The sequence below is a fragment of the Bactrocera dorsalis genome, chromosome 2, assembly GCF_023373825.1.
Source record: "Bactrocera dorsalis isolate Fly_Bdor chromosome 2, ASM2337382v1, whole genome shotgun sequence".
Classification (NCBI taxonomy): domain Eukaryota; kingdom Metazoa; phylum Arthropoda; class Insecta; order Diptera; family Tephritidae; genus Bactrocera; species Bactrocera dorsalis.
The window spans coordinates 98,077,178-98,093,991 of NC_064304.1; the positions used below are offsets into that span (position 1 = coordinate 98,077,178).

The window sequence follows — 16,814 nt, forward strand, 5'->3', positions numbered from 1 at the left end:
CAAAAAAGTGAACAAATTGAATTTTGATCGATAAGAAAATTTGCGCGCACACGGAGTGGCAATGCCCGGTAGCATGCTGGAGGATGCTGGCCAATTTGAGACACACGAGAAGCTCTTTCGTCTAGCTACTTTTGCTAAGTTTTGTAGCATGTACATACATGGTCGGCAAATTTGGCTCATTAAAAGCGCATGAAGGTATACATTTTAAATGTGTTAAAAATTGGATAACAGAGTAGACGTTGAAAGGGACGGAGAGTAAAAAAGAGATGTTGCACAAAGGCAAGGAATACACATAATTAAATTGAAATTACCGACGGACATTTTTATATACATTGTAGCCTATGGTTCCGCGGTGGAAAGAGGTACACAAAGTTTTGCATTTATTTTGTTCCTGTGCTAACAGCTTGGTATCAAAATCTCGTATAAAACATAACTAAGGCAGCCCCAATTTCTTTTGAGAAGTTTTTTTAGTGGATTGCTGTCGATATCGTTTCAGTTGGTTATGTCTAGAGCTTGCTTCAAAATATGTCCGAGTCAACCTCTTTTTCTTTTGAGGATTTCGGTCTACAGGGCGTTTGGTTCGTGGCCTTGTGGATTACAGCCGATAGCGTTCCGTCTGGATTTCGTCCCAGAACATGCTCAAGTCAACTTTTTTTTGAGCATTTAGGACAGCGTTGTCCACGGCCTATGCGCACGGACAGTGCCAGACACCTCACACCAACATGTCGCGACAAGTGTCTGTGAAAGCACGATTGTGCTACTGTATTCAACTTCGTAGGCAATCAAAGCAGAATTTTGCGATCAGTTGACGCTAGAATAACCAATACAAGCATAACGTGCACACAGTCACGTTGGACAACACTGATTTAGGATCACAGGGGTTGTAGGTTTTTTCCTTGTTGATTCTAGTTGGTATCGTTTCGACTGATTGCGTTGGGACCTCATCTCGTAACATGCCTGAATCAACCTCATTTTATTTAAGGACTTTCGATCCACAAGGTGTCTGATTTGTGGCCTTGTCGATAGCCTTCCGGGTAATTGGGTCTGGATCTCGTCTCAGAACATGCCCGAGCCAGTTCCATTTTGTTTTAAGAATTTTTCCCTGTGAACGGGTGTTCAATTTGTGCGTGATCCAAAGACCGTTTTGAAGACGGTGATGCGAAATGCAGCTTTAGAATGTCAGATACCACGAGATTACATGTTCTACAGCCATATAAAAGTGGGTACTTAGAAACGGAATTAAGTACTTTCATTTCGAAAGAACTTCAGGCAGCACTCAGGGCGCTGAAAGCTTGCTTGCCCTCTTTTATACGGTCGGTGATGTCTTCCTTTCATCAGCCATTCGTAAATGTAATACTGACCAAGTAACAAAAATATTTCGCGTTCTACTTATACGATCAAATTGGAAGTTCTGTGTATGGATGGTGTTGATACGCTGTTCTGGGGTTTTGTCGAGGTTAGGCCTAATTTCGCCGCAGTTTCTTGAAACAAAACAATTTTTTTTTTCAAATGAGCAAAGGTTACAACAAAACAAGCATTTTTTTAATTTTTCAAGATTTCATTTAATATATGTCTCAGCGGTCATAAAGCGTATAAATTTGACCGTGTTTCCTAAATGAAAGCCAGTGATTTGCACAAACAAATTTCCAACCATTGCATTAAGTTTCACCAACTCATTACAGAAATTGCTCGAGGCATACACGGTTGTGTGGCAATAAGAGAGAAGACACACCCCGACTCGCGACCAGTTAATGCTTGAATGCAACGTTCCACGCCCCGACCATCGTCCAGCCAACGCTTGAATGCAACGTTCCACAACAATGGTATGCAATTTAACGCAGTGGGTTGACTCATTTGTGGCAAATTGCCGCTGTGTGCAACTGCAACTTCAAATGAAGCGAACGAAAGCGGGCCAAGCCAACAATCATAAAGAGAGAGAGGGAAAGAGGGGAAGAGAAATGAAAATTGCACAGCCATACAAGTGAGTGAGTGCATATGCAGTTGTCATTGAAGATGCAAATAAATGGAAAATCAAAAGTAAAATCAAATGAAGACAAACTACAAGAAAAGTAGAAGAAAAATGAAGGAAATTAAAATTAAAAGATATAGATAATAATGCCATATGAATGAGCAATCAGTGCCACACATTCATACATATGTTGCTCGCGTTTATGCGCCACAATGGCTGCAGCAATGATGCCGCAAGCTCACCGAGGCTTCGACAATGACGCAGCACAGAAATGCGTGGCTTTACATTACAAAAATAACAAAAATAATAACAACTATAATAAAAACGACAATAAAACAACAACAAATAACAACAGAAACAACTATTAAAAAAACAACAAGACAAATAACAACAACATGCCAAAGTAACAACAACAACAAAAAAACAACAACTATAATAAAAAAACCAAATGTAACAAAAACTACAACGAACAAGAAAAAACAACAACAACACCAAAGTAACAAAAAAAACAACAACAAATAAGTAACAGCCACAAGAAAAAACAAAAACAACACCAAAGCAACAACATCAAGAAAAAACCACAACAACAAATGCGAAAACACTGCACTAGCGCACAAAAGCGAGTTCGAAAAAAAAAATTCATATCATCAACTCAACGAAGCGAAGGAGCACAGCGGCAATAATAACATGCAACATAATTGAATTCATGTTTGAAAATTACAATTTGCAAATGGCAAAGCAAACATAAGGAGTCAGCTAAGAAAGTCGCAAGCCAACAGCTGCACGCTGAGTGCTGTTTATAAGCAACTTGCCGCAACATGGCAGCAACAAGTGTAGCGGCGGAGAGCACGTGCGTTGAAGCAACGTTGCAACGGCAGCAGGAGCAAGTGCACTTTGCTACAGTTTTTGTACATACCCACACACATACATATGTGTGAATGGACGTGAAAAAATACGGCAGGAAATCAGTGCCACAGCGTACGGAATGCGAGCAAGAAAAAAAAATTAAACAAAAAAATGAAAATGAAATGACATTGCAACAAATGTGAATTGCGCGCTTTACAGTGAAAACTTGCTGCCAATTTGCAACGCAGCAGTGACAGCACACACCGACGAAGATGAATAACGCACACGCATCGCAGCACATGCACATACATAAATATGTATGTGTGTGCCAAGATAAGCTGGCGCAGCAGCTTCACTTACCAATGGAACACCACGCTGAACTACAAATAAAATAATTCCCGTAATTTTTTATTGCCACTCATTGCTGCAGCTGCTGTTGTTGTTGGTGGTGTTAGCTCGAATGCTGCAAACGGTTGCACCAGTGTAGCCAAAGTGGTAGCACACATATTTGTTGCACGCACACATATACATACATATGTATGTGCAAGTGTCAGCTACTTTGTAGACATGTATTTGTGGCATGTGGCTAATGGTTGTTTATAGAAGGTAAATGCTGTGCGTCCCGCAGTGAAGGCAGATGCGTGCACAAATAGCTGCGCTGACATGCAAAAACGCGTTTAGCTTAGTTTTCTACTCATTCACGAAGCAATTAGGAAGCGAACATTAACTTTTTGATCAATATACAAACATACATATGTATGTATAGTATGTACGCATATACCAGATATCATCAAATGAAGTGGCTTATTAAGAGTAATGTGAGTACATGGGGAATACGTTTATTTATACACTGAATAGGGTATATTGTGTTTGTAAAACGCTGATTTTAACGACGCAGGCTCTATAAAATATATATGTATGTATAAATTATCAAGTATGACTAACTGAGTTTAAGCAGCGATTTTCGTCTGTCTGCATATACGCGAACAAGTCCCTCAATTTTTGAGATATCGCTCAGAAATTTTGCACAAACTCTTTTCTAATGAAGAAGCAGCTCATTTATCGGTTATAGCATTATAGCGTTTCTGTAGCATATAACTGTCATACAAACTGAACGATCGGAATCAAATGCTTGTATGGAAAACTTTTTTATTTGAAGAGATATCTTCACGAAATTTGGTACAGATTATTTTCTGGAACAGCGCTAAAGTATTTGAAGAAATTTTCCGAATCGGAACACTATAGCGTATAGCTACCATATAAAGTTAACGCTCAAAATCAAGTTCTTGTATGGAAAACTTTTTTATTTGACGAGATATCCGCACGAAATTTGGCATGGATTTTTACTTAATGGAAAACTACAACATGCAAAGAGATTTTTCAGATCTGATTACTATAGCCTATAGCTGCCATACAAAGCGAACTATAAATTTTAAGTTTTTGTATGGAAAACTTTTTCATTTGACGAGATATCCGCACGAAATTTAGCATGGATTTTTATCTAATGTAACCTTACAAAATACGAAGAAATTTTCCAGATCTGATTATTATTATTTTTCTAAATAAAAAATAGATAATGTCATTCAATAGAGTGCAAAAGAGCAGAATAGCTGTGGTACAATAATACAGCTTAGCTTTTAAGGCCTTGTCACCACATATTTGTTGGATCCTAAATTACCTATGCCTACACACATACCTATATAGTAAAGTCGTAACATTTATACAAACAAATGCAACACATTAATTACCACATCAAACCATTTTATCGTACTTCTGCATACTCTTAAAAAGATTGCGTGCACATCAAACTTACCTGAAAGAGAAGAAAAAAGAAAAAGTTAAATTTTGTTCAAAAATATACAAAAAATGCCTTAAACATACTTTTTATATAGTTTTATCTAAATACATAAGTTTGTTTTTAAAATAGCTGCAAAAAGAAAATAAAATTGCGAGTTTATTATTGTGCCTCATTACAGAGAGTAGTTACGGGAATCACTCGTTGGGAATGAGTTAGTCACCAAACCATATTTTTGATGTTGATGTTTAATTAATTCAATTTAGTGTCAAATAATGTAACTAATATTTTGAATTTTTCAAAATGCAACAGGTTTTACACAGTCACACAATAATAAGTCGTTAAAATAAATTTTATTTATTTTTACATTTGAATAAATTCTTTATACTTCATACAAGCATGCCTACTATCAACGCAATCATAATAAATATTAGACAACATTTCACAAATAAACACATACAAACAGAGGCATGTAATTCAATATTGAACGAATATAACGAAATTCTACATTTTGAGAGGCAACAACTCACAACCAGAAGCTGACTTTGACGTTGTCGATATTGACAGGGAAGTGGAATGGGATTGCCAATTAAAACAGTTATTTGATATATCAACTCGAAAATGTGTTGTAGGAAGTTCAAAACAAAAATACACACGAATAAGAGAAGCGAGCAAAAACTCTGCACACAGAGTGCTTATAAGACTGAGTTCACACATGAAGGTTTTTGCCGTCAAAATTGATATTTTGTAGAAGGAAGGAAGCCCAAAAGACCGGGTCATGCGTGATCCACGCACAAGTTTTGTGTTTTTCGTGCTGCTCTGCGACATATGGGACATGAGCAGTTAAGTTTAGACAAAATTTCGTGAAAGAGACCAACTTTTTATTCGGCATAAAAAAACAAAAACAAATAAGCTTGGTTATTTGAATTTCGCACACACATTTTGAGGTTATGTGGAAAAAGTCTATATACAGATTATATAGATATTTTAATTATCTACAATATAGCCACATAACTTTTTTCTCTAGCACTCGTAGTTTTGCTTAAAATCGAGATAAATCGTTTCTAATCTCAATAAACTGATATGAAAGCGAATACAGTTATGCGACCGAATTTGCCGAACTTACATATGTCGCTCGTGTGCATGTAGTGGGCAACACTTGAAACAGTATTTCCCTTGTGTAAGCCCAGTCTTAGCATCAGTGCGTTGTAAAACGTTTTGCATTTTATTTTTGTGCTGCAAAGACTGTAGCTTGCAGCAGCTGCAACAAGTTCATAAACTATTTTTACACTTTTTCTAGCATTTTTTTTTATTTATGCCTAGAGCAGACAGACAAGTTTACTGTAGAATGATGAGTACATAATAAAAACGATGAAATATGAAAACCAACAGTCTGGGCGGAGAAGCAAGAGCGTAGTGGGGAAAGAGCAGACAAGTTTCTCAAGTCAATATTATATCACAAGAAGTAGAAGAAACTCAGTTTTCAATGAACACACACACACACACACACACACACACACGCACAAATGCATTTGAGCACAGTTGAGCGGACAATTCAAATGAACAACAGCAAAAGGCAAGCTAAGTAACTTCCGCAGCAAACACGAGCAACGCGCAGCTCAACAAGTCAAAGACGAAGTTAAGCGCGCTGAGCGGGCCAGGGAAGCATAGGAAGTACACTTTGAAGTCTCAAAGTCAAAGTCAATATCAAATGCAGTGAATGTGGCAAGCACTTAATTGTTGTTGTGGTGCAATAGCACAACTAGTTGTTCGTATAAGCAATTAAAGGGTGAGTCGGAAAGAAAAGAAATGTTTTAGTGTTTAAGAATTTGTTCGCTGTTGCCGAAAGTTGTTTGCGACAGCGACGGAATTTCGGGTGTGACGCGATATAGGTTTTAGAAACTAATTTTTCGACACAAAATTTTTCGAAGACACTTACGTAGATAACATATCATCACCTAAAATGCAAAATAACGGAATACTTTTCCGGAATTAACAGGCGAAAAAAACGATATAATAGAAACCATTCATATTGAAACAAAATTTCAGTTTTGGTTATAAACAGGTTATATATTGGTTACATATTGGTTATGCATTGGTTATATATTGGTTACATATTGGTTATGCATTGGTTATATATTGGTTACATATTGGTTATGCATTGGTTATATACTGGTTATGCATTGGTTATATATTGGTTACACATTGGTTATATATTGGTTATATCTGTCAGCGGTAGCTGAAAATTTTATGCTAGATATATTTAATATGATATAGTGAATCGTAATATGTCGCATCTATACATACTTTATAATTTCAAGCATATATCATGCATAGCACCCTGTATAACTAATTTATATCCCTATTTGTTGTGGTAGTTGTTATTATACATAAATTTGAAAAAAAAAACTCCTGCAGCTAAACTAAGTTGATAAACATGCGCCGCAACAAAGTTGCATGCAACAAGCAGCATAAATATGCTTACAACAAAGCGTATGTGAGGCGCGCATTTTGTGGCATATAAATAGAAATATAGTGCATTCATTCATGCTGATTTAATATGTAAGTGGTATGTACATTTTCCATTTGGAAGCTAAAATTGCAAATGAATTGGGTATGTTCACTTATAACTGAATGATGCTTGGTCGTGCCAAAGTGGCAGCAGCAATTACAAAAACAGCAAAAATTAGTGTTGCATAGTCGTTGGCAAGCAGTTGCAATAAATATAAAATATATATGCATGCAAATGTGTGAAAAGTGTAGCAGAATTACTTTTCTTATTTATTTTTCACGCAACAAAATTGCGCTGCCCACCATATTTCATTTATTTTTACATGCATTCTGTGCATTTTTAAAATTTCGACAGCTTCTCTACACGCACGCAGCATATATGAATTTTCCAAAAGAGCGCGTTTGCCGCAGCACACGTCGCTACGCAGCAAATGCAGTTCACTCAGAAATACTAAAAAAAAAACACATTTAATACAACAACAATATAAAAAGTTATATGTATTTACAATGTGGCAACACCTCGGCCAGCTTGCGTGCAATAACGCATTGCAACGCTCTAGAAAGCAATTTCATGCAGCGAAAAATTACTGTCGAGTGCGTGTTGCATGCAGCCATAGCGCTGTTGCATTAGAAACGCTGCGCAAACAACAGCAGAAAGCCAAAGGAAAAAGTGCAGGAATACTTTTTGCATTTTATTTGCTGCGAAAGCTGGTTAGAAAAACAACAATGCAGGCACAAATCAACTGAGGAATTATACAATAACAAATATTTGAAATTTACGGCGTTCATTGAGCGTTGCCAACCGCAAGCAAAGTTGGCTATTTTGCGTGAAAATAAATAAAAGAAATGTGTTTGATGGAACGCATCAAGCAGTGAAGCCACATAATTACGTTTTTTATACAATTTGTATACTACTTTGTTGCATGGAAATGGCTGTGAGCATTTGAGTACATTTATGTACCTTTTCGCCGCCACTTTTTCTTATGTAATGCAAAAGCCTACCATTGCATTCGTTAGCCGCATAAATAAGTGTGAACATATATTTGCATGAATGTACAAGGGTGTGTGGCAGAGCACACCTGTATCATAAAATATTGTTCTTTTGCCCGAACCGAAGATATCTAACCACTATAGCATATAGCTGCCATAGAAGCTGAACTCTTGGAAAGAAGTGGTTATATGGAAAACTTTTTCATTTTACGAGTTATCCTAATGAAATTGTGCATGGATAACTTCCTAACGTAATGGTGCAATTCTCGAAAAAATTTACCACAACGGTTCACTTTAGCATATAGCTGCCATATAAATCGTCCGACGAAAATTAAGCTCTCATATGGAAAACTTTTTTATTTGACAAGATATCTGCACGAAATTTGGCACAGCTTATTAATCCAGACAGTGTCTCAAACTCCGAAGAAACTATGGAAATCGGACCACTATATCATATAGCTGTCATACAAACTGAACGATCAAAAACAAGTTTTTGTATGGAAAATTTGTTCATTTGACCAGATATTTGAAAGAAATTTGGCATGAGATATTGCCTAAAGCAATGCTGCAATCTGCCAAGACACTGTTCAGTTCGGTTGACTATAGCATATAGCTGCCATACAAACCGACCGATCAAAATCAAGCACTTGCAAGGAAAATGTTTATTGAATAAAGTTTATTATTGTTATTAAGATAAATAAAATTTATAAAACACTCAACAACAAAAACAACAGCAGCAACATATTTTTATGACCACACATCTCATACAAGATTTAATTAACACATAACTATATGCATATTTTGTGTCTATAAAAAGTTGCAACGAACTTTAGGCGATATTTCCGCATTCATGAGCAGACAATGCAAATCAGAGCAGCGCGTGCATATGATAGACCAAAACACATAAAAAGCATAAATAAATTGAATAAATAAAACAAATCAGCAATATGAATATGAATATGTTTGAAAAAATAATAATGAAGAGCAGCAGAAAAACATAACAAATGTGAAAAATCAAACATAAAATAGGCGAAAAAATAGTCAGCAACAAAAGTTATTAGTTTGTTTTATTTGCTGCCGCATAAAAAAGTCGCTGCATGCAAATGACACACACAGAGCTATATGAATATGGATTAAGCGCACATGTGTGTGGGTCAAAGCAGCCGCATAAAATTTTAAACAACAGCTGTTTGACAGCAAAAACAAAGCTAAAGCAATGCAACTGAAATATTTTTACATTCAAATTGGCGAAAAATTGTCAAACTAGTTGTCAATCCGTACCGCTGACGTGATATTTGATATAAAATATGTTTTTTTTTTACTTTTTTTGGCTTTTCAACAGCTTTCATTTGCAGTCGCTGCATGGCGTGAAAAGCACAAAGAAGTAAACGGCAACATAGCGCAACGAAAAAAGATGGAGTTTAAAATTAAAAGTATGAAAACATTCTATAAAATCGTAAAAAAGTGTAAATAATTGTTGTTGCTGGCATTGAAATATGCGTTTGTAGCGGATAAATAAATTGCAGTTCGTTTGAAAGCAGCGTAATGTGTTTCACTGTGATTTAAGTGACTGCAGAAATTATTTTCTACTATTTTCAGCATAACTGGGATAAGAAAGCGCTTACACACAACACTTGATGATGGCACATTTTCAATATATTTCAAAGGAAAGGGCGCAAAAGAACATAATTTTCAAAAAGTTTAAAATTATAAATAAAAAGAAAATAAAATACAAAAAAAAAATAAAAACAAGATGAAAAAAGTAAAAATAATAAACAAATTAAAAAACTTAAAATTACTTCAAAAGTACATAAATAAATAAAAATAGAAATAATCTCAAAAATACCAAAAAATCAGTTTAAAAATCTTAAACTAACAAATAAATAAAAAAAAGTTCAGAGAATTAAAATAACTTTAAAAAACAAACAAAAAACGACAAAAATAAAAACATAACTAAAAAAAATAAAAACATAATAAAAAAAAAATAAAAACATAACTAAAAAAAATAAAAATAACCTCAAAAATACGTAAGTTTAAAAATAATAAATAAATAAAAAAAATCAGAAAATTAAGATAACTTCAAAAATACAAAAATTTAATAAAAAAAATATTAAAAACTTTATAAAATATTTTTAAAAATACGAAATAAATTTAAAAACGAAAATAAATATAAAAATAAGGTACAAAAGTTAAAATTACTTCAATATCAAACAAAAAAAAATATCCTTAAATACAAAAACAAACAAAAAACGACAAAAATAAAAACATAATAAAAAAAAAATAAAAACATAACTAAAAAAAATAAAAACATAATAAAAAAAAAATAAAAATAACCTCAAAAATACAAACGTAAGTTTAAAAATATTAAATAAAAAAAATCAGAAAAATAAGATAACTTCAGAAATACAAAAATTTAACAAAAAAAATATTAAAAACTTTTTAAAATATTTTTAAAAATACGAAATAAATTTAAAAGCAAAAATAAATATAAAAATAAAAATAAGGTACAAAAGTTAAAATTACTTCAATATCAAAAAAAAATATCCTTAAATATGTAAAAACAAGTTTAAAAAGAGTAAAAGTAATAAATAAATAAGTAAATAAACAATATATAAAATTCAGAAAATTATAACAACTTCAAAAATAAAAAAATAAAACTATAAAAACATAAAACTAAAACTAAAAAAAATATAAAAAACCAAAAACAAAATACAAAAATACAAAGTAACCTAAAAAATACTATTATAAAATAAGTAAAAAAAAAAATTAAATAAATTTCAAGAAATTATATTAAATTCAAATATACAAAAATAAAAGTAAAAAATTAATAAAATCAAAAATGCAAAAATTTTAAAATAATAAATTTAATGAAAAAACAGCACAATTCTACTTTTTACTTAGCAAAGAATTGAATTCAATTCAAAAATATATGTATTTATATGCATACATACATATGTGCTATATACATATACATTTGATATTTAAAATATGGCGCTTAGATATAAAAATTTTGTAAATAAAACAACAAAACTCCGCAATTGGCAAAATAAATGTCTACAACACATATCAGCGACACATTAGCATACCGCCAATCGATAAATATACATACATATCTGTCAATCGATCACATGTCCCGCCACACCAACAATCAATGCAACATTTAACATTAATGGTAATGATTGATAAGCAGCAAGTGGCGACATGAGGCACAAAAAAAAATGTATATGTATATATATAAAAAAGGTAAAAAACAAAAACAAAATACACAAAATCCCAAAAAGGATATGCCTAAAAGTTAAGCAGAATTACTGAAACTCCAACACTTTAGTACAAGTCGGAACTAACTGCTGACTAACCAGAGCAAACGTCAAAAGCACTCAAGCAAACACGAGAAAGCGGCGAGTATAGCCAGATAAAACACAATTAAACAACAACTACTAAACAAAATGCAAGCGTTCAATCATTTACATAATGAAAATCACCTACAATGTGCCCATCAACAACCGCGCTACACCGCCAACACCCCCACAACCACACATTTGAAATAAGCGATAAAAACGAAAACTTGTATAGCAAAAAGTTAAGTACGGCACTTGTGTCCGCCAAAACAACAACACATTAATCAAACACTCATAAATATTAAACACAAAATGTCAAAAAGTATTGAGCGCATAAAATATGTATGAGCAAGCGACTGAATCAAGCAAAACAAGGAGCAAGCAGTGAAACAATAAAATGCTAGGTGAGCACTTAGTAGCGGAAGATTGCTTAAAAACAACAACAAACTGTTGCAGTACAATATTATAGCAGGCCATGCGTTGTACTTGTTGTACAGTGGGCGAAAATAAGTTTGTGTAAATTGAATTTCGCCAATTTCAAAACCAGTGCTTGTATAGAAAACTTTTTTATTTGACAAGATATCTGCACGAAATTTAACATGAATTAAGCTCCAAGGCAACGGTACTATATCTGAAGAAATCTCCCAGATCGGACCACTATAGCATATAGCTGTCATACAAACTGGACGATCAAAATAAAGCGCATGTATAGAAAACTCTTTTATTTGACGAGCTACCTGCACAAAATTTAACACGAATTATGCTCCAAGACAGCGCTACAATATTACAAAAAAAAATTTCAAATCGGACCACTATAGCATATAGCTGTCATACAAACTGAACAATCAAAATAAAGCGCATGTATAGAAAACTTTTTTATTTGACAAGATATCTGCACGAAATTTAACATGAATTAGGCAGCAAGGCAGCGCTAGAATATGTCAAGAAATTTCTCAGATCGAATAACTATAGCATATAGCTGTCATACAAACTAAACGCTCAAAATCAGATGTTTGTATGAAAACACCTTTATTTGTAAAGCGTGACATCCCGATCGACTTGCGCTTCAAGTGCCACAACTATGTAAATTATTTCCGTTATACTCGTGGTATACCATACGTAGCAATACGAAAGCTTATATACATATTTTGCTGCTTTTCACACAGTCTACACCAAACTTCAATTATTCAATGAAATATTACATTTTTCATTTAATTAACACACTCACACGCCCCAACACAATCGTTGCACGTTCTCACCAACACAAATAAATTTTGGAAAAATTCCCCACACTTGCAACGGTACTTACAATTGTCTCCTTTAGCTCTTTGCCGCGCAACGGTCCCAGCCATTGATGTAATCCAATATAGCGTTTCTGTACCATTTTCAAAGCGGGTGCACCCTGTGCATAGGGGCCGCCCAACAGGGCGGTCGCAGTCTCCAAAACGACCATGTTGTTGTGTTTTGTTCTACTATTTATATTTTTTTCCCCGAATTTCACACTTATTTATTAGCACTGCTTGTAGTGGCCGCACTAATTTTGGGTGATAAACGCTGTGTTCACTATTTTGTTGTTGTTGGGCAAAATACGAATTTATCAGCGCGCTTACAAACACATGCGCAACAGTTAAAAATTATATAGAAATATATTTCTTTTAATATTTTATTTTTTTTTATATATTGGTTGAATTAAATGTTGCTGATTGCCGCTATTCAGTTGGCCTAACTGTATCCATTTATTTGATATATATTATATACATACATATATATATAATTTGTGTGTTTTTGTCGCTTATCAGGCGGAAATGTATTTATGTTTGTATGCGTTTTAAATTAAAACATCCGGCGCTTGTTGTTTTTGTTGCTTTTGCCGTTCGTTTTTTTGTGGCGCGGCTGGTAAACACAACCACTAGCAAATAACTCACGCACAAATCTGGCAATTGCAAGGAAAATGCAACGGAATCGCAATTTATTTACACTTCGGCGTGCGCAGCGGGTGGCTTAGCGCTTTGTATTTGTTGTTGTTTGTGTTAAATTGCAATGCAAACGCTTGTTTTTGTATGTTTGTTGAATTGAGTTTTAGTTTTAGTTATTACCATATATACTATACATATATATATTTATGTATATATAATGTATTGTTTTTGTCACAGTTTTTTTGTAAACAAAAATTTTTATTTAAATTCTTTTTTATTGCACTTATTTTATGAAAAATTAATGCTGTTATGTTTATACAATAATTTTCATCACATATATGTATATATGTATGTATAAGTGCATATATATTTAATATGTACTGCAATAGTATTGGTTTGTACAATGTTTGGCAAACAATTTACGCTTAAATATATTTATATTTTTCAGCTTAGTAAAATTGAAATATCTAAATTTCTTGTATATTAGATTTTATAAATTTTTTTAATTATAAATTCTTGTATATTATATATAATCATATTTATTAAATATATGTAGTTTTGTAGTAAATCTTTAAGCTTTTTATATATAGATTTCGCACGAAAAAATAGCCAGCTGTTGTTTACTAATTTTACTTTTAATTAAATGGATTTAATTTTCAATTTTTTTAATTACTACAAAAATACTCTTAAATGAATTTCTGCTGTTTTGTGTTTGTTTTTTTTGGTTGTTGTTGTTGTTTTTATTTTTGCCAATGTTTTATTTTTTTGTTGTTGATTTCACTTTTGCGAATGTTTTATTTTGTTGTTGTTGTTTTTATTTTTGTTTTTGCTGTTATATTGGTTGTTATTTTTATTTTATTTCTTGTTTTTATTGTTGTTTTCAATTTTTGTTGTTTTTTTTATTTAGCCTGCCACACTCTGACTAGCCAATTTCAATTAAATTTAATCCGGTATTACACTGTGCAATGCAAATAGCGTCACTGTAGCGATACAGTTATGTTATGTTTGTACGCTGTTTGCCACGCGACTCAGTATCCCATCAATAATCTACATAAAATCCTTTTTTAATCCGCAACGCAAAACGCACGCACACATACACGCGCAACAAGGACGCGTTGTTCTATTGTGGCGAGAAAACGCTTTGCCAAGCTTGTATTATTAATGTACATTTACTTTATATTTGTTGTTGCTGTTGTTTTTATGTGCACACAAAGCAATTATACGATCCTTGCAACCAACAGGCAAGCACGTTTCAGTGTTGCAATGATTTTAAGCGAAATTTTAAAGCATAGCATAAGGCGCTCAACACCTGTTTACATTGCCAACAACAACAAGTGGTAGTGGCATTTAAATAAAAATTACGCTTAGCTACTTTTTGCTTTGCGCTTTAAATAATGTAGTACAAAATTATTATTTTTTTTTGTTGTTGTTGTGGTTGTAAGAAATTATTTTGTAGGCACTTTTATCAGTTCTCATGTGATGCTGAAGTCATGTGACAGCAGAAAATGGAAAAATATTTAATTATTTATACCACAGCGTATAGTTTTGGGTATAGTTTAGGGTATGTACGCTTATGCGTAACGGAAACCGTTTAAGTCACCAACGCAGCACATCCGCCTTTTACCGTTATAACGGCATACATGTATAAACGGCAGTTTTTAAGCTTTGCTTCATGAATTTTTAGTATGACAAGCCAGCATTTCTAGTGGACAGGAAGTGCCACACCGTTTTATTGCACACTTTTATATTAGCCTTGGACTTGCTATTAGAATTTTTAAGAGCTTTTTGTGCTTTTGTGACCGCGAGTGGAAATCTGTTGCAATTTAAACACCACAGCACAGAAATTTCACACGTTACACTCACTTCAAACGAATAGGATAGATTAGCAATTATGCTGCCGAAACTCACTTTCTTCACTTTTTTATATAAGAATTATATAGAAAATAAATATTTTCAGCAATAATAAACAATTAAAGCACATTTGTTTTTTATAATTTTGAAATATTTTAGCTTGCACGTCAAAAAACGCGAACGGTAAACTACTACGACGACGTTAACGACGACAAGACGAGACGAAACGACGAGATGAGGCGTTAAACGTGACGACAAAATACTTTTGCTTCGCACAATAGGAAAATACGATCCACAATGTTCAAAGTTCCATCGCGAACTGAATTGAAGTCGCAAAGTCTGCGATGAAAATTGCGGCAGCCAACCAGCGCCTCATCGGGCATTGATTGAGTCAGTGTGTTGGGCAGGCGAAAGCCGACAAACGCAAAAGGCAAAACAAAAAACAACAGGAACAAAACACAAATAAAGCAAGCATACGACAACTAACGAACGTACGATGTATAAACGAGTAGTAGTAGAAGGTAGAAGTAGCAGCATGCACAAGCGTTGGTAGACGAACTTCGTGCATGCAACGTTGCCACCGCGTTGAAAACAATGGATGAGCGCGCATAAACTTGTAAAAAGAGCGCATAAACTTGTATAAAGAGCGTGTAGCACGTTAAGAGCATGGAGAGTACAGCAAATTAAAGAGCGAGTAAAAAAAGTGACGAAAAGTCAAAGAGTGCAGCTCTCTGTGTAACCAATAACGATAATATTTTGTACATTTTTATGAATTCTACAACTCAGCATGATGTATACGAAGTGTTTCTAAAAATGTTTGTTTAATTTGATTTTAAATTTTTTTTATTACATACAAACTTCAAAACTGCAAATTTTGCACATTTGCGGCACACCCTCACCAAGCAAAAGATAAGAAGAGTCGATAATTAATTCGTACCTAAATGTAAACATCGCCAGTTTTCGCTTACGCTCTGGCACTCACTCAAAGCATGCTTTCTTTCTTTACCGGCGACTATCTCGGAAATGCAAGAAAATTGATTGTACTGTTAGCTTGCTCGTATATTGCTCGTACATGTATAATTCGCTTGTTGCATGTGCCCACAAGGCGAGAGCATGTTATTGCTCAAAGCATAACTGCGCGCTCTTTCGCTTTGAAGAGTTCGCTACTTAAACTCTTTAGATAATTTAGGCATTGCCATTTGAAATTTTTATATCTGCGCTAACTTTCCTTACACTCTCTTAATTATACTCGCTCGCTGGCGTTTACTTTATTTTTCAGCATTTTCTTTTCTCATTAGATAAAAAGTAATGCTGACTCGCAAATTGGATTTATCTGAATTAACAGGTTGGTGGCGAAAGCTGCATTGTGAATGCACTTACTATTGAGGACAACTACTACTTGCCTTATAGAATGGACATATACTTGTAGAATGCGGTGATAGAAATGTGTCACTTCTTTATAAAATAAATGTTCTAAGAGTGACTGTTTCAAAAAGTGATGAAAGTTGAGTATTTTAATTTGTTTGTTTGCTGTAGTTTGTTCATAGTTTGAAAATTATGAAGTTATTCTTCAAAATCTATCTCGTTTCTCTCAAATT

At 33.7% G+C, this 16,814-nt stretch overlaps 1 protein-coding gene across 13 annotated transcripts in view; it reads right to left on the reverse strand.

The window, feature by feature from the left end:
* LOC105231691 (maternal protein pumilio) overlaps nucleotides 1-16,814 on the reverse strand; it is a 417,346-nt gene that overhangs the window by 214,645 nt on the left and 185,887 nt on the right. The window contains exon 1 of one of the 13 annotated variants that reach the window (XM_049446941.1): nucleotides 12,759-15,893. The exons of 7 other annotated variants lie outside the window; for them this stretch is intronic. In XM_049446941.1, the coding sequence (XP_049302898.1) occupies nucleotides 12,759-12,902 (144 nt within the window). In that variant the 5' untranslated portion in view covers nucleotides 12,903-15,893. Of the gene's footprint in view, nucleotides 1-12,758; nucleotides 15,894-16,814 lie in introns of those variants that run through there. 5 more of the 13 variants (XM_049446942.1, XM_049446943.1, XM_049446944.1 and 2 more) reach the window with 5 other exon arrangements.